The following is a 25,568-nucleotide window of genomic DNA, read 5'->3' as shown; positions in this document are numbered from 1 at the left end:
TGATGGAACTCCAATAACTAAAAATCTTCTGTATTGTAAGAGCCGCTGATATGGCAAAAAAATGGAATGGACGTTTATACAATAAGAGATTGCGACCGCCTCATATATCGGATACATTAGACTGTAGTATCAGGCTAGGCTCATTCATAACTGTTTGATATTTAATCTAGGTCAAAGTTTGTTATGGTTTATCGGATCATCAATAGTATCTAATGGTCACAAAAAATCATTCACAAGAATTGACAGGGAACATCTAGGGTTACAAAAAGGAATATCAGCATCAGATGGCTTGGAAAAGGGGGAATGCTAATAATGCAGGAGTGTCAGCTACGTCCCATATATGTTTAATGTAAGACCAGAACTTGGAATGGCTAAAAATCATATTGACGAAACGGAAGTAAACGATTGGGTAAATGCGGAAACCCTGTTTTGTCTAGATACATGTTTATGTTTATTTATTTATTTATCTAATACGCTCCAAAAAAGGGGGTAAATGGTTCTTTTATCAACTGGGTTCTGCTACTTGTATACTTATGGACAGAGAAAGCATCAAGTAATGTCAGGCTTCAAGACCGTTCATACTTTCAGTTATGACAGTTTCATTTGTATATACTTTGGAATTAATGTCAATGAGGGCCAAACCAGTCTCGGAAAATATTTGCTATCTTCGATGATTACATACTGATCAAATAGTATGTTTTTTTAAGATGACCAAAATATAGAATGTCGCCCAGCTGCTTACAAAAATGACGTAATCAGCATTACCCATAAATCTTTAGTACTTAAAAATTGTGAAACGATAACGGAACATAACGAAAAAAAAAAGAATCGATGGAAAGTGAATCGAACTGAAGCAACTCGATACAAATGAATGAAAAAACGTATTAGAATTTATAAAAAAAAAAAAAAAAAAAAAAAAAAAAAAAACGAAACAAATCGAAACAAAATGAAATGAAGCGAAATGAAACAAACTAAATCTTAAAATTCATTTCGTTGTTTATGGGTATCTATGCCGGGCAGCTAGACCCAAAGACAATTTGTCCAATATCATTTTAGAGCATGTGTTAGGACAATTAAAACGTACACCAGGAAGAGGGGTTATTAGAATGATGAAACGGGGCTTGCAAAATGAATGTTTGCATTAATTTTTTTGGGAGCGTTTCAGGTTTTATCTCTCTCATATTAATAATTTGGAAATTATGGGCTGTGTAGATATGTATTCAGCTTTCCATGAAGAAAGGAACTAGTCTCATAGATGAGGGCACACATTGAGCATGTTTTCAAATATGCTACAAATAAACAGTTATCTACACTGAACAGACGTTTTAAGGTAGTAGATCTGGGGTAAGGGAAGTAATCCAAATTGAAAGGACATTAGTCACCCTAGCGTTTGAATGACTCCTAATAAGCAAGTTCAAAGTGATACTGATGTTGAAGGGAAATAACTCCAAGAAAGGGTTCAACTTCTAGAACAAACCAAAGATGCCAGTCACAGTAATTCTGCTCTTCTGAAGTATTGATTACATGTTTCAAATGGGTACATTGAGGATTTTGAATTTAGAAGGTTGGAAAATGTTTGAAATGATGCCTTCTATTTCAATTCTTTAGATAAAATATTCAAATTGAAATATAAATATTATTTCTGTCATGACATGATAAAGTACATCTAACCAAACACCTGGCCAGGTTTTTAACTCCTTAACCTTTTAGAGTTAAAAATATATATACTTGACCTACACTTAGAAATCGATGGTAAAGGAAAACTATTGACCAAACTTTACGACAAACGTGATGACTTTTCATTCAGAATTGTCAACTATCCTTTCATCCGTGGCAACATCCCTTCAGCACCTGTGTATGGAGTGTTCATATCACAACTCATACGTTTTTCCGGAGCTTGCCGAAACTACGCAGACTTTTTGTATCGCGCTAGAACAAATCAGTTTTCAAAGTGCTGATGTGAACACCGTAACGATACACGAGTTCATGGTGACGACCATAAAACATCTGTGGTGATTTCTAATAAGTAGCCATATCTTTGACATAAACTTGACATAGTAGCTGATGTTGAACACCTTTATTAATTTGACTCAATCCAGGCGACAGTGATTCCACGATGTAAATATTTAAAAATGGTGCAAAAATGGTGTTAATTAAGATCTAACTTTATATGTTAAAAAATCAAAATATAAAATTAAACTGTACTTCTATATTACAGGTGTGATGAATATTATGTACCATTTCTATGGAAAAAGTTAAACAAACGTAAGTATCTACACCAAATGACATTATCTGAATAATGTAAACAGTCTACACAAATAATATATATATATCTAACCATTTCTGTAAAAAATACTATAAACCTTAAACCTATCTTTATTGCCTAATATATATAATAATATCCCCTTTATATGATGTTTTTCTTAAAGTTTGAATTGTTTAAAATGATATTTTAAAAGTTTTGAACTATGGTATATACTGAACTAAAGTACTTTAAAAAAAAACTACTCCTACAGAAAACAGTTTTGATTTTAATGATAAACCCTAAACCTAATTATAAACACCCGTCTTTTTGTGAATTTGTTATTTGTATTGATATTCTGATGCATAAAATGTCTCAATTTAGAATGTATCCCTTTAAAGAATTTCTAGAAGATCTAAATAATTGTCCAAAGAATCCCTATACAAAAATAAGATTTTTGGTAAATAGTAGCTTTGTGAGTAAAAATAGAAGTTGTTTCGTAATAGGACAAATTCATTCCATTATGAATCATTGCCGATATCCATATCATCTTCCCCAGGTTCGTACGATGTGTTCGATCTTAATATTAATGAATAGCTGTTCAAGTATTCCATATCACTAACGCGAAGTGGAACGTAAGGATTCAGGTATGCATCATTCTTAGTAGTTGTGTTCATTTCTATATCTGGATTCGTCTGTTTCTGGTTTGGTTTAAAGTCTCTGGTATGTTGCAGCCCAAAACATTTTTCTTTATTATCATCTGAATTTATGTTTTGATTAACCTCGCATGTCGTATAAAATTTGTTTGCACCGACATGTTCCTGGCTTTGGCAACTAGCCAGCGTAATTTCTTTTTCAGAATCATGTCGACTAGAAATAACATCACCTATAGTTGTGGATCGCTGCTGAGACGAAGTATCTTTATTGTGACAATTTCTACTTGCGAATAGACCGGCAATGTCACTTTCACTAACATAGTCATAATGTGTCATTTTTCTTTCGTCAACCAAGTGATAGTGGAAAGGATCGTCATGGACCTCGTTTGAAATATCGTCGTCGTAATTTATTTCTTCTGGCCTATTTTCGGTATTGTGTTGTAAGTTGTCTTTCATTTCACTATGATTGCACAACTTCTTCATTAGAGGGATGCAGCAAATACACAATACAACAGTTAAACCAGCTGCCAATGCAATCAAATAAAGGTTTTTTCGATGGAAGAAACCTAAAACAAATATGATTGATAATTAATATTCCAAGAATAGACTCTTGTGTTCAAATTATGTGTGCATGGTTATTGGTAAGCGCGAGTAAATGCTACACGTTTCCGCTTGCACCTAATTTGCAGCAGTATTTACTGAGCCTGTTCAGAATTGAATTGAACACGAACAGGTCAGTTACAACATCCAAACTCTTTTTTGTTGTTGTTGTAGTATTATTTTGTTGCATATCTCTACTCAGAGAACGCAAACTTACATTTTCTTACAAGCGCATATGTTGTTTTATTGAAAGGTTACGATTTCTTCATTGTGTCTTGGTTAATATGTTACATTTGTAAAATCACGTTGCTTGTGGAACTTGGATATTGTTTTGGTTATTGAATGTATTTATTGACGATAGAAAAATCGGACAAATTTCACAAAGATAACTTTACATTATTTGACATTTCTATTGTGTTCAAATGTGGAAAAGATGCAGAATTTAATTTTATTTATCTTTCCTTGTCCAATAATATTGCTGTTTTTTAGCGTTGTTTATCAAATTTGTTTGCCAAGTCTTTAAATTGTCTTTATACTGTAACAAAACTGTAGAATGAAAAGCTTTTGAAGCAAATCGGATGATATCTTATCAATTTCATCACAAAATAATGTTGTGCCGTCACAAAGTAATATTCAGTCAATGACCAAATATCACTTAATTGTAAATATAATTTGTTCTTTTGAGTTGAGACGATGAATGTGAGACGAGGAAATACGCAAAATAAGAATTTTTTATGGCTCGTATACAAAGATCTTCAATAGGGATTTGTGAAAAACAATTATACCAGTTGACAATATGATCATCTATGTGTTTTTGTCCACAGAGAGAACTTGTTATTACTTTTATCAAGTAATAATTATTTTACCCATTGAACGGATTTGACATTGTCGAATGTTTCTATTAAAACCGAGGACATTTTCCTACATGATAAACACTCAGAATCGGAATAGGATTCCGGGAAGCTCATATGTTATTTTATTTTCTGAATGTATTCTGTTTGGTAATTTGTTTTATCCGTGGACTTTCTTTCTTTCAATGTGTCTGGTTTCTACCTGGATTAAGTAAACATTATCTTCGTTTTAATAATAGATATTTCATATACGGCTTCTCCAAAATAAAGACAAAGACTGCTTGACATACCTGTTTTGATGGAGGTCTCTTTATTAATGTTCATACTAGTCGTTTCCAAAAGAACTGAAATATTTCATAAGTATACATACATGCGTATCACAGTCGATCTAATTGAAAATTAAATATGTAAAAAGAGATACTAAACAATAAAAACAGAATATATTTTTACAAAATTCTCAGCTTTGAGAAAAGATTCGTTAAGCATGCTAAGCCGCATTCGTAGAACAAAAAAGTTTGCCAGTCTCTACACTTTAATTGTCGACAGATTTGACGGAACTTACTGTAAACAAACGTGATTCGACGAAACTCGCTGAAACAGAACCTTACGCGACAGACTGTGAAGAAAGGGAGATGTGATTTATAATTAGCGCAGGTGAAAATCATGGAGACATTCATATCTGTTTTATAGTTCATATCTGTTTTGGAGATCAACAGCAAGGGTGGATCCAGAGCAAAACGGGGGCCAAAGCTATTTTATGTCCGATGTTTGCATGAAATTAGCAAACCTTTCAAAATGTTGAGTTTCCAAATCTTGGAAGTGCGAGAATTGACCACATAATTATTTAAGAATATATGATTAGTCAAGCTAATAAGTAATGAGTGTTCGAAATATCAACCCAAAATTCTTTCGCATTTTCGCATCTTTTCGCATTCTTTCATTCCTTTAGGATTGTCTGCGTTTAATGTACATATGAATAATTTTCTAAGTTTTAAATTATTGTACTGCAGAGAATAGTAGGATACGTGTCATATTATTAGAGACTTTGTAGTTAATGGGTTATGTCTAAGTATTTAATGAAGTACGTTTTTATGAAGCATGAGATAGTTTGCCCCTTTCAATATACATGTACAGAATCTAGCTAAAATGCCACTTAAAGTCAAATAACTTATTATATTATACCGGAGTGAAATATGCCATGAAATGCTTCAATTTGATTGGTCAGCTTGACAGGGGATATGAGACCATATCACCGTGATAGACCCTAGGATATTGAAGCGGGTCGGAAATGTGTTTTGTTTTATGAAAGCGGACTTAAGAATTAGAATACAATACTTATTTTGGGAGTCAACTTCTTTTAGAATGTGTGAAATATTCAAGAAAAATAGCTTTTTATCACAGAATGTTATCAAGATGTGTAACGTCATAGTCGACAAGCGAAATAGAAATAACACACAAAAACGTCATTCATTTGAAGAAACTCTAATAGGATATATTTGTTATTCGGGATATTCAAGGGTGATACGGTTACAAATCGAATATTTTTTTCTAAAACAGTGCAGAAGGGCAAATTGTGTCACATACATGACATAGAAAAGCAGGTTTGCGACATGCTTGATTTCTTCATCAATAACATATTTGTCTCTTTGAGCTATTTTCCAAAAAACTGGCATCCAAATGGGCACTAACTGTGCTCTTCTCCTATCCGATTTGATTTTATATTCATACGAAACTGAATGTCTTCAGAACCCCGTAAAAAATAAAAAAAATAAAAGATGCTAAATCCTTTTAAATTTTAATACAGATATATTGATGATGTATTGTCCATCAACAATCCTTCTTTTGGTAAATGGTTACCGTCAACTTATAAACCAGAGCTCGAGATAAAGGAGAATACAGAAACAGCTTGCTTTGCATCTCTTTTGGACCTACATTTCGAATTTGACAACAGTCTTCATTTCAGCATTAAGATTTATAATAAAATGGACGATTTTAATTTTAATATCATACATTTTCTTTACCGATGCAGCAATAATCCTTCATCGTCTGCATATGGTGTTTATATTTTGCAATTCCAATTTCTTTTATATATATATCAGTCATTGGCTGAAAAATACTCAGTTATCAAAACAATGAGTAACGATTTACACATTTTATTAATGAAAATATTGCAACCAATAGACAAGAACAATACCACAATCAGACCTGCTCCTAATGCGACAAAATAAACGTTTTCTTTGAAGAAACAGACAACTCTTCCTATGTTCATTTTCTTGGATATGCTATGTTTAAATTATGACGGGACATTTCCTGTACCTTTCTATGGTAGAACGTAATAAAATTTTAAGTGTTAATATCTCCAAAAGGGAAAATTACATTTATATTTAATGCAGTTTCCATGATGCCTACTGAAGGATTTCCAATCCAAAAATATTAAGGATTAAGAAATGCATGAATCATAAGCCTCTGTCTGGTTTTAAGGCAGGGATGCACTTAAATCCTATACGAGCTTATTTCATTCGCTTTTTCAGACATTTTTTTCAGACATTTCAGAATATTATGAACCTACAAAGTATCCACTCTTTTTGCAAATAATTTTTCAGATTACCTCGCAATTTATGTTGTGCCTGAAAATAGTTTGGTACATGTTTTTCATTTATTTGCTTTTCAATGGGAAACGAAATGTCGCACATAAGGGTAATCACACATTTTTATATTTTAAATTTATAACATGGTGTTTGGCGTCTTATAAACTTTTTCATGATAATTTTGTCATCAAACCCGAAACGCAATCTGTATGTTAATACCATTTAATTTACTTTACCTAGCTGAGTGATCTTCTGGATAACCTCTGACCCTGTCTGCCAGTCACAAATATATGTACCATAGTCGGCCTCTTTTATATCAATAATAAGTAGGTAAAATTGTTCGATCTCCTGATCTCCCTTGACATGACGTATCCCGGAGCTCAATAATTTGCCATCTTCTCGTCTCCACCGTAGGGTAACATCTACAGCATTTTGTTTTTGTCCACAACTTAGAGTAACGTTTTCGCCTAAAGCTGCATACATTTTTATGGGACTTGCCTTGGCAATTCCTATTGGATAATAATTTTAACGATAAAACACACACAAGAAAAAAAAACACACACAATAAAACTATCCATACACATAAGCCGAACTGGTAGTATAACAAAGAACTAACCACTCAGAATAATAAAAAAATGATAAATATAAGCCGAAACGAGAAGGACAAATCTCATTTGATATTTGGGATGAATGGACGTACTCTTGAAAGTTCAGCTCTTTCTATTCTCTGCAGGGCAACCACAGTTGTCCAGTGAGGGATACATCATTATTGTAAGAAATAGACTAAAACCATTAATACAGCGCAGAGCATATTTGTACTCTACCAACTGCTGGTTCTTTGATTCCCCTATCAATGTTTTGTGGATAAATTGCGAATACAACGTAAGTTGATAGCATAAGATTCTTTTAAATAGTAGTTTAAAAGTTATAATAATCTCTGAAACACGATGTTCTATTTTAATGAAAATTTAAATAAACAATCGGTAAAATATTATGATAGCACGATATGATATTAAAATAATGTCTTTGTATGACGTTTTCAAAAGCTGATTTGTAAACGATACCAATTTCGAACAACAATTGACTCACCATTGAAATTTAGACGAAGATATGTACATATCATTAGCATAAACAATTGACCGCTTAGATTCATTTTGTGTCTAGTCTGTCCAGTTATTTGTCATGCCCAAACTTCTCTGAATCTAAATGAATGAATGAGTGAATGAATTGCGGACAGGTATCAACAGGTGCTTAAGTTTTCGAGTTTAATGGGCCTAGAGGGTATACGGGTGCATCATATATCAATGAAAATATACATCAATGTAGTTGTTGAATATTGTACTTATCAAAGTGAAAAACGGTAAAGGTTTCTGTTATTTTGCATACATTAAAGGAGGGGTGAAAGATCAATCGACCCCAATACACTTTGATGATAAGGAATATGAGTGGAATCGTTGATTGTAGGTATTGGAAAACAAATAACATGTAAAGATCACATGTATTTTTAAGGTTATTTTTGTTCTGTGATAAAATAGTCAACGTTTGTCGGAAAAATTTCTTTTTTACATTTTTGAAATTCTTTAACCCCTCCTCTAATTGATGCAAAATAGCAGAAAACTTTACCACTGTTCAGTTAAAAATAATGATATTCAAAAACTACATTGATTTATCTTTCAATTGACATATGATATAGCCATATACCCTCTAGGCCCATTAATGTTAAAAAAATACTAAGCCGTCCGCAGCAATAGTAAGAGATGAAGAATTTTTGAAAGATACTTGAAATATCTACAAATAAGGCTTTTTATACCATGATACTTGTGCTTTAGCTTTGTTTATCAATCTAAATCTTATATTTCCTTAAAAAATGAAATTTGCGTAAGAAAGATGTCCTTTTCTCAATTATCGTGCTGTGAAATTTAAATTTCTTGAGAGGAAGCGGTAAGAGAACGATGCAATCACAACTGAAAAGGCTGCAACTTAAAATCAGAACTGCGACAAAAACGATCGTGATTATACAGTACATTTAATTTACAAAGAAACACAATTTTGATCATCTAAAACTTACCATTTCGACGAATCGGACTTAAATATAAAAATATTTCCGTGTGTTATGTCAATAAATTACATCCTTTATAGGGGCTTGAACACTGCATAGACGGAAATCATAGGTTTTTAATATTTTATAAATTTGAATTTAAAACGTGAGAATTCAAAAATAAATGTGCAAATTTAATAACAATGACGCATACTTGATTGTAGCGTAACGTCCTTTGACAGATTTATCATTTGACACATTAAAACATCACTTCACATACCGTCATTACAACCGTATTAAAAAAAAGAAAGGAATGCAACAAAATGTCAATTTATGTGTTTGTGATATTAAACTCCAAGCTTACAACCACTAAAAATTCTAGATTTCACAATAAAAAAGCTTAAAATAAAGGGTAAGGACCAGATTTGGTTAATATATATATATATATATATATATATATATAGGTCTGAAAAATTCCCAACGATGTTAGAACTGTAAAATTTGCGATGCGGGACTCGAACTTGTACTGCTGTGACATCTATGGCAACACCGCCTGCAGAAATTCCAGCGCCCTAGACCACTAGGCCAGCTAGGCTATATAAAAATATAGCTTTCGCTGGCCGGGTCATTCCTTCTCGTAGGATTAATCTAGGACTGTAACTTAGTACACGATGTATGGTAGTACGGGACGGTTCATTTAGGTGTTATTATGTAGGATAGAGGATCAAATTAATGCTGCATGTCACAACAAATCAATATTATACAAACGTCTCAGAATGTGACGACTTTTTTCGCTACACTGCGTCACATTCTGAGACGTTTGTATATGTATAGTTCAATCGAATGTTTAATACAAGAATAAAATCTATGGGAGAAATTCCACTTATGTCACGCTACAAAAATATTCTATTGTCATCACTATTGTCAAAAATAATACTCATGTACTTAAGTTATCATATATTGGTATACCAGTGGGTAGAAAAGATGCAATGTCAATATGATGTTTCATTAAAGAAAACTTTTGATTGTAGAATATTTTTTTAATAGAGAGAACATGTAAAGAGGGCTGAAAGCAACCGAGGAACTCTTCTTTACGAAAAATGTAATTTAAATTTATACTCACTCTTGTTGTCATTATAAAAATGGGTTAAGACAAATAAAGCAAGTCACAGTATCAATTCTCTTGATTTTTGCCATTCGTATGAAATAGGCAGATGTCTCTTCAGAGGCAGATAAAGTTTATCCGATAAGCTAGCAGAGTCCATGACATAATGAATAAACCTATATTGCTGAACCTTAAGATCTCAAGGAAAGTAGTTTTATTTATACAACAGACTAATATTATATTTGTTTTTTTAATTCTTCAAACTGTATCATGATTATGATAAGAAAAATGATACAACTTCAATGCTGTAAAAAAAACAAAATAATTCATAAAGATAGTATATAATGGAATATTACTTATCATAGTTTTCCTTCCCTCTTTTGTCTACCCCGGACTTGACTTTTTATGTGCAACTGGACAGGTGTTTCTAGAAAAGCAGAAGATCCTTACCCCACCCGTGCACCTGGTCGATATTCCATGTTTTCAGTGGAGTTCGGGTTGCTCATTTACTTTTGTTTTTTTGTATGTATTATTTTGGTTATTTCATGTTCTTTGTTGTGTTTGTCTGTTTTCCATGACTCATCATTGACGCTGGATAAAATTCTTTTAAAATTTCCAATAGAATCTTGGTTCCGTTGATTGCTCTTTCAAACAACTAAACTTGAAAAGGTAAAATGGAAGGACAACTAACATCCTTTATTAAGCAATTTAGGAAATACGAAAAAAAAATATTTTGAAAATTAACATTTTGTTTTTATCGATGAAAAAACTGCCACTGAAATATGAAAATACGAAAGTCTGAAAATAATTTTGATTGAAGTTAGCATGGCATGTATTAATAATTTCCGTCCAAGCCGGAACATGCAGCATTGAGCGATGGGAAAAAACAAGACATGACACTCATTACACTCAAAATCTACTCATAAGATATTGACAAGTTATACGGCTGCACATGCCAAGTACTACGTTGATATTGACCACGTCAGAGGTGATTTACGACAATGCAATATAACATCACAAAGACAGTTAAAGACATGGCATATTATCCCTGACTATTGGGAGATTATCTTTAAAATTTACCGAACAAAAGATCACCCATCTTTGTCTAAGATGAAAGCTTTTAAGATTTCGTTCACGTGTGAGATACATTGTCTTTTCACTCTTGGATGAAGTTCATGAGTAACGAATCAAACGTAGCATTATTTGGTCAGTGTGGCATGTGGATGTCATTAAGTTTTATATTGGCATTTCCACGATGTCATTGTTTCATTTTGAAATTCATTAAATCATGTTAGACGTGTTTGTCATTGAAACTTTCGTTAAAGAAACTGGTGTTATTAGCTTACAGAAAAAGCGAAAACTTTTTGTAGGAAGGTACAGCTTGTAGTTTTGTTTATTTAAGTGATTGTATTCTGTATCGATCTCAAGAATAAAACTCGAATTCAGCAGATTTTTACAGTGTGTTTTATTGTTGTATATTCCCATCATTGTAACGGATTTGAGGAAGGGTTGAGCGCTTTCCAACTTGTTTAACCCCGCTGCATTCTTAATGTGTCTGTCCGAAAGCCAGGAACCCGTAGTCCAGTGGTTGTCGTTGTTTTCTATGTTCATTATTATTCGTTTTACATTTTTTCTACATTTCAGGTCGATTTTCGTTATTATGAATAGTTTCCCTACTTTTATTTTGGGCTTCTTACAGCTTGCTTTATGATATGGTTTTTACCCATCATCGACGGCCGTTTGATGACTTGTAAAATTTTAATAGTTTGTTTTTATTTTGTTTTTGATGGGTGGCAGTCATATTGGCAATATTACCACGTCATATTTTTATGTTTCTCTTATATACATCAGTTTTTGCTAAAAACAGTTTAAAGTACTTACTTATATTCACTGAGCTGTAGTGTGTTTAGAACATATTTAACTTACTGTTTAAGTTATTCCTACAAAATGCACTTTTATTAGTTAAGAAATATGATAAAAACTTACACATAAACATATGTATATGTGAACACTTTATCATTTGTTCTTGTCTCATTCTGGATAAAACTCCTTCAAAGAATTTCAAAATTGTCACAGAATATCTAACGGGAACTTGAAGTTGTTCGTAAAGAGTTTGTGAGTAAAATAAAGACAGTTGTTTCGTAATTGGACTAATTGATTTCATCATGAATGATTTACGATATTAATGTAATCACCTCCAGTTTCAGTAGATGTTAAAAGTAGAGAATAGATATTCAAGTATACTTTGTAAGAACTAATTCAAAATCATCTTCCAAATATACAGAGGAAGATGTTTACAAAATGCTGGAATTTTTAATCGACAACATATTTGTCCAGCGTGGTGGACGTGTTTTTCAACAAACGGTCGGCATTCCAATGGAAACAAATTGTGCTCCTTTACTTGCTGACCTGTTCCTTCACTCGTATGAGGCTGAGAAAGAATATCGTTTGGCTAGATCTATCAATCTCAGTTTCCGCTATATAGATGACGTATTATCTTTAAACAATCCTAATTTCTGGGATTTGATACATCGCATCTACACAAAAGAACTTCAGATAAAGACTACTATAGGCACTATGAAATCAGCCTCATATCTTGACCTACACTTCGAAATCGATGTTAAAGGAAAATATTGACCAAACTTTACGAGAAACGTGATGACTTTTCATTCAGAATTGTCAAATTCCTTTTCATCTGTGGCAACATCCCTTCAGCACCTGCGTATGGAGTGTTCATATCACAATTCATACGTTATGCCAGAGCTTGCAGAAACTACGCAGACTTTTTGTATCGCGCTAGAACTCTAACAAATAGGCTTCTGGAACAGGGTTATGTTGCTACAAGATTGAAAGCATCACTACAGAAGTTTTATGGTCGTCATCATGAACTCGTGGATTGTTATGGTGTATCCATCAGCACCATGAAAACTGATCTATTCAACGGGTCATAGTTTTCCTTTCCTCGTTTGTCTACCCCGGACTTGACTTTTTATGAGCAACTCGGCGGGTGTTTCTAGAAGAGCAGAGGACGCTTACCCTACCGGAGCACCTAGTCCACGCTCCCAGTTTTTAGTGGAGTCTGAGTTGCTCATTTACTTTTGTTACTTTGTATGTATTTTAGTTACTTTATGTTCTTTGTTGTGTATGTCTGTTTTCCATGTCCGGTCTTTGTCCCTGGATTACATTCTTTTGATTACCGCTATAACCTTGGTTCCCTTGATTACTCTTTCCTTATTCTCATTTATCCTCATCTGAAATTTTATCTTGATAAACTTCCCATATTTGAAATTTATTTTCGCCGATATTTTCCTGGTTTTGACACATAACTTGGGTCATTGTTTTTGTAGAATCATGTCGACAAAGAATGACATTACCAATAGATGAGTATTGGTATCTTCATCTTTACATCTTCTAGTTCCGATGAAACCAGCTATATCACTTTCACTAACATGGTCATAATTTGTCATTTTCCTTTCGTCAATCAAGTCACAGTGGACGGGAACGTTATTGGCCACGATGAACATATCGTTTCTTTGCAATTTATTTCTTCCGGTCTATTTGAGATATTGTCTCGTGGTTTGTCTTTAATTATGACTCCACGTGGTTTGTATAATTTTTTTAAAAATTAGAATGATGCAGCAAATGACCAATACAACAGTTAATCCAGTCCCAATAAACAAGGGTTTTCCCGGCGTCTGTGACCTACAACAAGCAGTCTTGTTAATTATTATTACTAAAATAAACCCGTTCGTAACAATTCTCTGTGCAGGCACATTTTGTACACGATAGTAAGTGCGACATTTCCTGTTGCAATGTATTGCAGCTACCTCGCGGAAGTACCAATTAAGCCTGCTCAGAAAATACGTACGTAGGGTCTTCTACAAAATTTAATTTACATTTTTGTAATCTTGTTATCGATCTCTATATTTAAGATGCATAGTATCTTGTCTTTTGATTTTGCAATTCTTTCTATTCTTTTGTCAAAAAACGCAATTAATATAGTGTTTCATACAAGGGTAGGACACTGATTTAAAGTCAGTGTGTCATCCATTACGTTGCTTATTGAAACTGGTACATCGCTTTGTTAGTTACTAACTCGAGAACATCGAACAATTGCGTAACGTTACGTAATCACCATTGTCTCCTAATGTCAAAAAGATATAGTATTCAATTCTATTTATCTTTCCTTCTCCAGAAAATACAATTATATTTTTACATGAAAAGACGAAGTCGTTTGTCCAAGTTGTTTGCCAGGTATCTGCACTGATATTCTTAATACCCTAACAAAACTTTAACAAATAGTGATTAGCAAGACAATCTATATTTCTATGTGAATAGATAAGTTCGTTACAGCAACACAAGATCTTCAATATGGATTTGTGGAAGAACCTGTCTCAAATTTCAACATTTGACATTATAACCGTGAAGGTCTGCTTACTACGGTCAAGAAAACAAATTTCTTAACATTGTCGTATTTTCTCTTATCCTTTTCCACATTGGTTTGACACTATATGAGCAACTCATCGGTTGTTTCTAGAAAAGTCGAATACGACTTCTCTACCGGAGTATAATAAGATGATAGTTTAAAAATTGTCACGAGTGCCGAAGAACGCCTTGATTAAACTAGTGTGCCTAACTTATTCTGTACACGAGTTAAATTTTAATGTGTTCTTGGCACGATTGCTTATATTTTGGTCACTTACGATCTATTATCCAATTTATTTAATAGATTTTCTCTATTTCTCAATTTTTAACAAAAAAAAAAATTTTGAATACGGTATATATTCGTTTCGTGACGTTTTGAAAATCCGAGAGTGAAATAACCAAATTATTTAACAATGTGAATTATCAAAAACATTCTGCACTGGAAACATTTAATATATTTAAGAGTGAAATATTTAATATATTTAAGAGTTAAAGGGAAGTCTATTATTCTATTTATGACCTGTAATTCTAAAGCATGTGTAACAGTGAAGCTATTTCCATTTAACTATTATTTAATAAATAAAAATGTCTGGCATACTTGGTTTGGTCGAGGTTTTCACTTGCAGATTGATCACTTTATCTAGGTTCATACTGGTTGTTTCCAAGAAAACTTAAATATTTCATAAGTATCAAAACATGTATATCGTCGCTGTTGTTAATAAAAATCTTATACAGTGAAACCTGTCTAAACCAAACCCTTAACTAACAGAAAACCTGTCTACATCTAACAAGTCCCATTGTGCTGGTTTAAATGTATTTTGAACCTGGATACACCATACACATGTCCAAACCGATCGAATTCTACAGTCCGAAAGGGGTTCGGTTTAGAGAAGTTTTACTGAATGTACATCATTATCTCCTTGAAAATATAATGTATGACAAATCTACACAAACAATGCATTAAGTATGTGCTAAACTCAGATGTCACATATGAAAATATGTGGCTTCATAAACAGAAGTTTGAAACTATTTTTTGACCAGACAGACTACATTTCTTACGGATATGTGAACTTCGTTTAGGAAAGATAATTCAAATTAAGCGTGCAAGCCTTTCACATCTTGAAAAAAATTAGAATGGGCGATCTGAAAACTTTGACCTCTCCTTTTATAAAAAAAAAATGATGGATGTCAATGTGTAAACTTTTGTTTTGTTTCAGGTTTTTAGTATAACATAACAACTATGAAGTTAATTAGTACCGGAGAGCGACTTATATTTGTTTTACATATCTCTTCGTCTATGGATGTCTATCTTACAGAGGTAGACCCAGGGTAAAGGACACAACTCTTTCAAATCATTGGAACGTTTGTATTCAGCATTATACAGCAACCTCATGTAAGCATTAAAAGTAACTTAAACTGATTTAGTTCTGATTTATATGAAAGCTTGATAGGCTTTGGTGAAATGAAATTGAATATAATGCAAACATATTCCTGATTTCAAGAGTCATTTCCCGACCCTAGGTCTACCTCCTTAAGCAAGGTATAGAAACAGCTCGTGACTTTAAAATGAAGGAAGCCTACATTAAGATCCTTAACGTAAGAACTATTGCATACATAACTACTGTCCCACTTCTTTATAGTTATTTGTGTTATCTGTGTTAGCACTATTCGCATGAATAAACAAACAATCTCAAATCATCGACATGAAAGCGATATGATTACTCTTGAATTTATATTTATATTTATTGTTTTGGAAGTGATGTACAAATTGAAATATCGTTTTGTAATTCACTACTGCCTTTTACTCTGAAGCTTATCATAGAATATCTCACAGAAATTCAAGTGTGCTGCAAACCTAGTTTCTAAATTAGTTTATTTTCACTTTTAAAGGAAATATTTTTTTCGAAATGTTTGCGTTGAAATCCCGACATATGATTACAAGAAATGTTAAATAACTACCTAATTTAACTATCTTCATTTTCAATCCCGGCTCCGTTAACAAGACACCCATGTTGTGCATGCAGAATGAGTAGTAAAAAAAGTGACAGCTTAGATTTCGGTCATAATTATGTCAAGTTTACATGTTGTTTTCATACTTGACCCAACTGCTAATGGATCGACCTCCGCGGTCGTGTCAAGATATGCCATGAAAAGCATCTTACATGTTAATGTTATACGACTGAAAGTTATCCATTTGAAATAATTTCGGTGGGCTATTATTAATCAAAGATGCATAGCAAATTCCACATTATCGCCATAATATGTTTGACCTTATCTCAAGTTGACGAAAAAATACAGAAACAATAAAGGTAATAAACATGGGATAAACAAATTTTTGGGTCAATATGGTAGACTAAGGTAAATATTGGATCTTATATGAAACAAAATATGACAATCTATATACACGTCTGTATTTTCACTGTCCATATTCCAATTATCACTTCTTAATATTTAAGATTTACTTACCATGTTGAAAATTCAGAAAAATACATACCAATACGGACCGTGGCCTATAGTTTAGATACATGTTATTCTATAAACTCAATTTGATCAGCAATGCACTAAGCAACACCATTTTTTAAATTAAATATAGAATAGATTAACATGTAGTTGTAAATGGCATACCTATCATAGTTTTGATTTGAGTTTGAAAAAAAAAGAACACCACTAAGTTGAAACACGGTGTATTGGAAAATAACTGTCTTTATCATAATACGATAATTAACTTGCCAGTGAGTAACTTATATTGCCCCAAAAAAGAACAACAAAAAGCATTCGTTCAATTGAGAAATATTGCCCGAATCGAAGACGCAGATACTTAATGATTAGATTTCTAGTAAAAGTTTTTAATTGACTGCAATTTCAATGCTCAGTATTACAACAATGTTAAAGTAACTTTCAATTGTTTAAGTGTAACATTACTTTTACATCGAATCCTTATTGCATTAATCAGTAAAATGATGCTGCCTTATATACCGAAAGTCCACGTCAGATGTGATTTCCTTCTTGAGAACTGCATCTATACTACATCAAGATTTTGTTAAGTGCAGAGTCTTGCTTATGGGTCTTTGTAGAAATCAAATCCTCTGGTCTCACTAACCACTTCCGGATCAAATGGCCACGCCCCTATGTAGTACCAAAAACACACTGAACCTAGACATATGCATTGTAAGTGCATTATTTGTGTGTATTATGATTAAAAGTAGTCAAAATAAAAAATGTGTACTTTAAAATCATATATGTAATTAACTACAAAAGTGTATGAATATTGTTTAGATGTGTGAGTAATTTGCCTCCATGCTGTCAGTTAGCAGAACAGGTAAAAACGTGGATTTTCAGTATTATTTATTCAAGTAAATTTTGCGAAGAATTTCTACTATCATCGTACCATTAGCATAATGATTATTTTCCAAGCTTTGCAACGGTATGCAGATTTAAGATGTCATTTGTCCTGGGAATTCACAGTGAGACTTTGAAAATTACTTTTTTAACATGTAAAGTAATGGAAACGTTAGAAGTGGTTAGTGAGACCTTCTGGAAAAAAATCGAATACTTAAATTACTGATATTGCGATGTTGAAAGAATGCGTTATTTCCTTGTATAATATGTATGGAAACACAGTCGTTTTTTTTTATTTCAGGGATAAGAGGAAAGTATCAAAAACTTGAAATAATAGCTCTTATCATACTACATTGTAGATAACAGATTCTCTTATATTCTATGTACATGTAATGCCGTATAATGGTTAGCTTAGCAGTGATTTTATTTTTGCTATATTCGTGTGAGTCTTGAAGACGCCATATCAAAATTAAATTGATATGTTGTATGTATGTGACCAGATATCAAATCGCTAAAATACTGGATCGTCTTAAAATAAAAACATCCAGTTTGGACTTATAATCTTAAAATTTAGCGCTAGCAAAAATAATCCCTCAAGCAGTATCTGTTAAAATTCACATTGTTCATTTTAACGCGTATCTTTAAAACTATTTAGTCATATATGTACGTAAATATCTTATATTTTTTTCTTGGTTTAAAAACGGGTAAAAAATTGTAATAATTATGAAACTTTGGAGTCAGCCCGTAAGCCCTGTAATTAGGTATAATGTTATACACATTTCGTTTTTTTGATATGTTTTCAGGATAATGTATTATCTTTAATAAATCAGAATATGACTAAAAACTGATTTTTTTTCCAATTCTTATAACGAGGATGTCCAATTCTTATAAACATTCGGGTTAATCTGGTGATAAACCAATTTAATAAAAAAATCACATTTCCAAAAAAAGATCGCGAGTTTTTAATTGAACTAATTTTAGTAACTTTTAAACTTTAGCCCACTCAATCAAAAGACAAATTCTAACTTCTGATTGAAAAGCATAGGTATCAGCAAACTATCATTCAATGAGATCTTTATAAAAAATCGTACACAAGCAGCAAAGGAAATGGCAAGTCATCAAACGTCGGCGAAGAGAAGAAGGACACAGACGGCCAATTAATCCACAGTGGTAATCCACAGAGTGCTCCACCAGTACACATAACACAATAAGACCCGTCTCTGCTATCCATTCCTAAACGGCCTGTGATCAGTATCATTCACGAGAATCAGCAACCGATTGCATCCAGTAGAGACACCAAACACAGTTCCGATCCAGCGGGATCACATTTGAACCAGACACATAAACCTAATTAAGAGAAACCGGACCAGTCAGTACTGGCAAGGTTTGACTTTTAGACCAGGTGAGATTATTGTAAATTATGCACATGAATATGTAATACCAGATGAAACCCCAAGTATGTTTTACTCTGTTTCAGCACGCACACCATATAAAATGATAATAATAAAAAAAGCACATGGTTTGGAAAAAATGTTTGATCTTTCAAATTTGTTAATGAAAGATAATTTTACAGATTCTATAATATAGATAGGAAAATGCATATTGATTACAAATGTATGTGTGATAAAATGTTATTTAAGGCGAGTTTCATTTCATTATGGTATGTAAAATATGACCGTATACATGTACTCTTACACTTATACAATTGTTGTATGTTCATAATATAAAAGAATTAGACAATCCTTGTTAATATTTTTTCCTGCAGAAAAACTAAGATATAAAGCATGATCTTTAAACTCTACCTATTTTCTGTCGTGTATTCTGTATTTTGTCTATATACACATTTGATTATGTACACGTATTAAAACTTCATAATTTGTTGATTTCACTGCAGATTTATATATTTGTATAATCTGCATTCTATGAGCTGTATTTGAATAAAGTCTCATTACCACAGTCCGAGGTGGACAGTTATCGGTAGTACATAGAAAAATATCTCCTGAAATAGATATGAACACCTGGACCTCATCATTCATAATTTGTGCTAAGAAAATGCTTGAAAAGTGGCCAAACAAAGGACTTTTTTTAAATATAAGTCCACAGTAAGGTATGTGACCAGGCGGGGACATTTTTATAATTTAGGTTGGATTGATTTTGACGAACAACATTTGATGGGTAAAGCAAGGTTTTTCCTACTTTATGTTAAAGAAAGATGGACTCTGAATTGTGGATGCTATATGTAGCAACTCCAAAACCACCTTTTGTTGAAGTAAATGTAGCCATGGCAACACCACGGTCTTAAGATCAACAAAAATCTAAATGTCAATGTCATAGTAATAAAGCTGCTACATGTAAATGCTTCATTGATGGCCATTCGTGCAAATGGAGTTCAATGGAAATTTGCACATAAATGCTCTAAATACTCTTTAAACCATCCATCGTTAATTGCACTGAATTGAAACTTTTATTGATTTTTTTAAAACCAATTGATTTGTTATGAAAGCATGTTTAGTCTCATCGATTATATTATATGTACAGGAACATGATCTTATTTTTACATAGGAGCTTACCAACTGTACTCCTTGAGCAAATTACCTTTAAATGTCGAGAGAGTTAGAAAGAGTCAAGTAAGTTTTCCAAGTCAAGCTACCGCAAAATATCTTATTAATGGTTTATAGTTTGGATTCAAGCTGAAATACTCCGGTCCTAGAAGAACCATAGAATTTAATTCTAAGCCTACTACTAGAGCACAAACTACTTTAGCGTTAAACAAAATACAAAACAAATATTCTTCAGGCAGAACAGGTGGTCCATATCCTGCCCCAACCTTCCTTACCTTCCATTCATTATCCATTGCTGTGATATCTAAGAAATTAAGGAATGAGTTCTAATTAATTTATAACTGGACGCTAAACAATTCTATCAATGATTGCAGGATGCAGTATTCTACTGTTGACGATGCAGTAAAATTGATTCAGAGCCTTGGTTCAAGTGCTCTTTTATCCAAGTGCGATATTGGTATCAGTATTCAGAATTCTCAGACTTTCTCCTTGTGAATTTGATTTAACTGGAGTCAATTTCCAATAATCGTAGTATTTTGATAAATGTTTACCGATTGGTGCTATCATCAAATGTTTTGGGCAATATTCTATTTCTTGAGTGTGTTCCAAGTGGTTGCTTCATTATTGATTTTGGGGTCTGAGTTATAGGACAAAAATCGTATAAGACGACATTAAACACTTTCACTCAGTTTCGACGTTTTTACAAAATGTCTTCAATTTGGCCAGTCTGCCTCCCTTTGATCATATTTCTCAATATGGCATACTTGACTTATAGAGGCTTACTAAGCTTCCTCTTGTGTCATCCTGCTTTTCAGAAATAAGCCATACTCACAAATTCAATAACTTCAGGAGAATACAATGTAATTTCTAATATAAAAAAGATAATTATAGGGTTGCTACGAAAACGGCCAAAACCCCGAATGACCAGTGTTAATTTTTGTCGAGTTACTAAAGAAGTTAATTCAGTCATTTCAATACGTATGCTTTTTTAATTATGAGGTCTGTTTATTGTCCTGGACCTTCTCTGTTGCCTTTTGTCGAGAGTCAATGAAATAATTGTAGATAGTCAGATGCACATTTAAGGCCGTGCATTTAACCTGTATGATGACCTGGATTATACACTCAATTCAATTGTGCTGAAGGTTACCGTCGCTAGCTCTAAGACTGATCAAGTAGGTAAAACTATCACTCTTGTTTTCGAGAAGTAAAATGATGCACCATTTGCTCTACTTATCTGCCTAAAATATTTCTTTAGCCTCGTTTATCTGGGATTGGTAGCTCTAGTAAACAATATGTACACGTTGATGGAACTCCAATAACTAAAAATTGTTCGCACTCCCCCGAATTGGAAGAGCCGCAGATATGGAAAAAATGGCGTGAACGTTTATACTATAAAAGAGTGCGGCTGCCTCATATATTGGATATATTAGATTGTAGTATCAGGCTATGCTCATTTATAACAAACTGTTTGATATGCAAAATGTAATCTAGGTCAAAGTTTATTATGGTTTATCGAAACATCAGTAGTGTCTTAGGCCCACAAAAAATCATTCAAATTGGAAGGGAACATCTAGGGCTACAAAAAGGAATACCAACATCAGATGGTTTGGAAAGGGGGAATGATAATAATGCAGGAGCGTTAACTACGTCCCATATATGCATAATTAAAGACCAGAACTTGGAATAGCTAAAAAATATACTGACAAAAGTGACGAAACGGAAGTAAACGTTTGGGTAAATGCGGAAACGCTGTTTTGTCTGGATACGATTTTATGTTTCCTTATTTATTTATTTAATACGATCCAGAAGAGGGCTTTAATGGTTCTTTTATCAACTAGGTTCTGTTACTTGTATACTTGTGGATAGAAATAGCATGAATGTCCAGCTTCAAGACCGTTTTTACCTTCAGTTATGACATCTCCATTCGCCTACACTTTGTAATTAATGCCATTGAGGGCCAAACCAGTCTTGGAAAATATTTGCTAGCTTCGATGATTACATACAGAACAAATAATAGTTTTAAGATGGCCAAAACAGTATACAGAATGTCGCCCAGCTGCTTTTGTTAATGACGTAATGAGCATTACTCATAATTCTTTAGTACTTAAAAATTGTGAAAAGATAACGAAACATAACGAAAAAAGAAGAATCGATGGGAAGTGAATCGAACCGAAGCAACTCGACACAAATGAATAAAAACGCATCAGAATCTAGAAAAAAAACGAAACAAAATGAAATAAAATAAATCTTAAAATACGTTTCGTTGTTTATAGGTACCAAATGTTTCACGTATGCCAGACAACTACACCCAAAGACAATTCGTACAATAACGTTTTGAAGCATGCCGAACACATATATTAAAGCACATTGAAACTTATGATAAAAAGGGACTAAAAGTGCCTGGTGTCGATTTCACAAAAAAGCGTAAGTGTGAAATTGATCGTAAGTTATGACATCACAATCCAATTTTTGGTTGTTACATTACTTACGATTAACTTTATCTTTTTTTCTGATATTGGTTCCTGGTTTATGAAGGTTTTAGTTTATGCAGAGTCCATTTCAGACATGTTTTAACTGTAACATTTAGAAAGAAATCATTGTCGTTAATTTTTCTAACGACTAAGGTCCGCATTCATATGATAGTTCAGTGGATCTAAAATTATAAAGATATAATTGACGTACGTGTTTGGTAGGTAGATCCCTCATACTGAATTTCTGTAATTCTATCCATACTAGTTGCCACCAGTACTGAAATATTTCATTAATACATAGAATGGATATTATAGTGTTTGTAGTTATATGCTTTTTTATCAGGCTTAATGTTCCAATTACTAACATCATCATAGTTTGAAATATTGTAACCCCTACTTTTTTTACATTGCTTCTATGAAATATGTCTTGGCTTTCCATTTTGATAAACATAATTAAGACTGAAGATTTCTTAACACAGTTGTCAAGGCAAACATAGGTCTATCTCAAATCAAGATATCATTTTGTCCGTTTGGTATGGCATGGTATATCTAATATCAGTTGGGATACTACTTTGAATTACTGTTTTACGGATCATACAAAAAAATAATAGGAATCATGCCCCTAATTCTGTATTAAATCCTGAATGACAAATGAAACCAAAATCAGGTTTTTACCTTGTTCAATTGTATTCATGATAATTTTTGAATCTCCCATCTAGTCACAATAATATGTACCAATGTCATTCGTTTAAAAGTTTAATATAATAAGGTATGTTCTGTTACCGACGCCTTTGTGCTTACGGTACATATCATTACTGTGATATTCCCCGACGATCACCGGTTCGTCATCTCGTCGCTATCGTATGGTGACTTTTTTAACATTCTGTCCTGTTTCACAACACAAAGTGATATTGTCACCCAAAGCTACCCAAATTATTGTGCTTTTCATGCATGATGTTTCACCAAAATGACAACCTGTAACAATGACAACGAGGAAAATATTGGATGATTTGCTATCAATTAGTAGTTGATAAAAATTTAACAATAGTTGATAGATACATTTCAAAACCCAACCAAAGTCATTTTCTTAATTACGAAACAGCTACAGACCATGCACATGAACGGTCTAATTATTTAAGTCAGTTTTTGCAAGATTATTATCAGAATACAATTACATGAAAACCTATGATTTGTCAACTCTTTATACTTTTATTCCCATTACTCAGTTGAAATCCCGACTCAAAACATAATACATCGTTGTTACTGAAAAAAGACGGTACATCTAGATACAGATATGTGGTACTTTATGGAGATTTTTCATTGCTGGACTTCTTTTACCGACAACATATTTGTTCATTGTGGTGGTGGTGGACGGGTTTTGAACAAACAGTCGGCATTCTAATGGGAAAACAATGTGCTCCTCTACTTGCTCACCTATTCCTTCCCTCTTGTGAGGCTGACTTTATAGAAGATCTAATCCAAAGGAAGGAACATCGTTTAGCCATATTCATTTATCTCAGTTTCTGCTATAAAGATGACGTATTATCGTTAAACTGGTAATTTTATCTGGTCATTATCCCAAGATTTCATCTTTTGATTTCCGCTAGAATCTTGGTTTCCTTGAATACTCTTGAACTTTTTAGATAAGTTTTCTATTGATTGATAAAAAATGGCACTGAAAGAGTTAACATTTATTGAGTTGGATTATTAAAGTTGGAGATAGCACGTTTATTCGGTACATTATTTGCTGCATCATGAATCATTGGCAGCGTTTGAGTCTAATGTGGTCAAGTACTTCAATTTCTTTTTCAATGTACCAGTTTGTCAATATATTTACTCATTATAAATCATATGAAAAGTGAACGGAAAATGTTTATTTTAATTTAAAACGATATTAAAGATAATGTATGTATTTAAATTATTCAACAAGCAGATTTGTTCTAATATTTAAATTGCTTTGGGAAACTTACCCAGTTGTAGGCCCAGATAGAGTACATACATGTATCAGAAGGATAAATAGTGTATATTTTGAATACATACAAATATGTCTTCGTGCTGACATATGTTTACCAAACACTCTACAATTTTTCAAAAAAATTGAGATCATTATCTGTAAATGAACTGCACATGCATTTTCGTCTGCTTGACCTTTATCTCAAAAAGAGAATATAGGAATCATGAACATTATTTTGTTATGGCCTAATTGTTTCCAGAATTACTAAAAAAACTATATGTGATGTAGACAGATAGATAATTAGACAGAAAGAGAAATATATACGATGTCTAGGAAAGAAGCAGGCACTACTCACCAGACTAAAGTTGGAGTACAGTTCACTATTCACTATTCACTATTGAAAAGTGAATAGTAAACTAGTTTACTATTCATCTAGTTTACTATTCATTATTCGAACCTACATGAAACATCAGATAGGTCATTAAGTAGATATCTACTTCACGACTAGCGAGATGAATATCTTGCTTTTCATTTATGATACTAGGTATACATGCTACAGAAAAAATACACTTGGGGCTCTGGGGAACTCCAATATTTCTTTGACCTCTTTTATAAGGAGTGTTCCCTTGATTATGATACACTACTAGGACACATGTAAACTTTATTGACATACATGTATCATATTTTGTTTTCCTCACCTATTCGCATATTTGCAGGCTGGAAAATGGAATATTAAGG

General features: G+C 32.8%; 1 protein-coding gene across 5 annotated transcripts in view; it reads right to left on the bottom strand.

Moving 5' to 3' along the window:
* Positions 1 to 2,095: 2,095 nt before the first annotated feature.
* Positions 2,096 to 25,568, bottom strand: part of LOC148617096 (uncharacterized) — a 56,320-nt gene continuing 32,847 nt past the window's right edge. For all 5 annotated transcript variants that reach the window (XM_088584413.1, XM_088584415.1, XM_088584417.1 and 2 more), the window contains one exon: positions 2,096 to 3,464. In XM_088584413.1, coding sequence (XP_088440539.1) covers positions 2,764 to 3,464 — 701 coding nt within the window. In that variant the 3' untranslated portion in view covers positions 2,096 to 2,763. The remainder of the gene's footprint in view (positions 3,465 to 25,568) is intronic.

This window comes from Perna viridis, chromosome 5 (genome assembly GCF_037379345.1).
Source record: "Perna viridis isolate PV_CMFRI_1.1 ecotype Kerala chromosome 5, ASM3737934v1, whole genome shotgun sequence".
Taxonomy (NCBI): domain Eukaryota; kingdom Metazoa; phylum Mollusca; class Bivalvia; order Mytilida; family Mytilidae; genus Perna; species Perna viridis.
The sequence above is the reverse complement of the archived record's forward strand: the minus strand, read 5'-3'. Positions and strand labels throughout refer to the sequence as shown.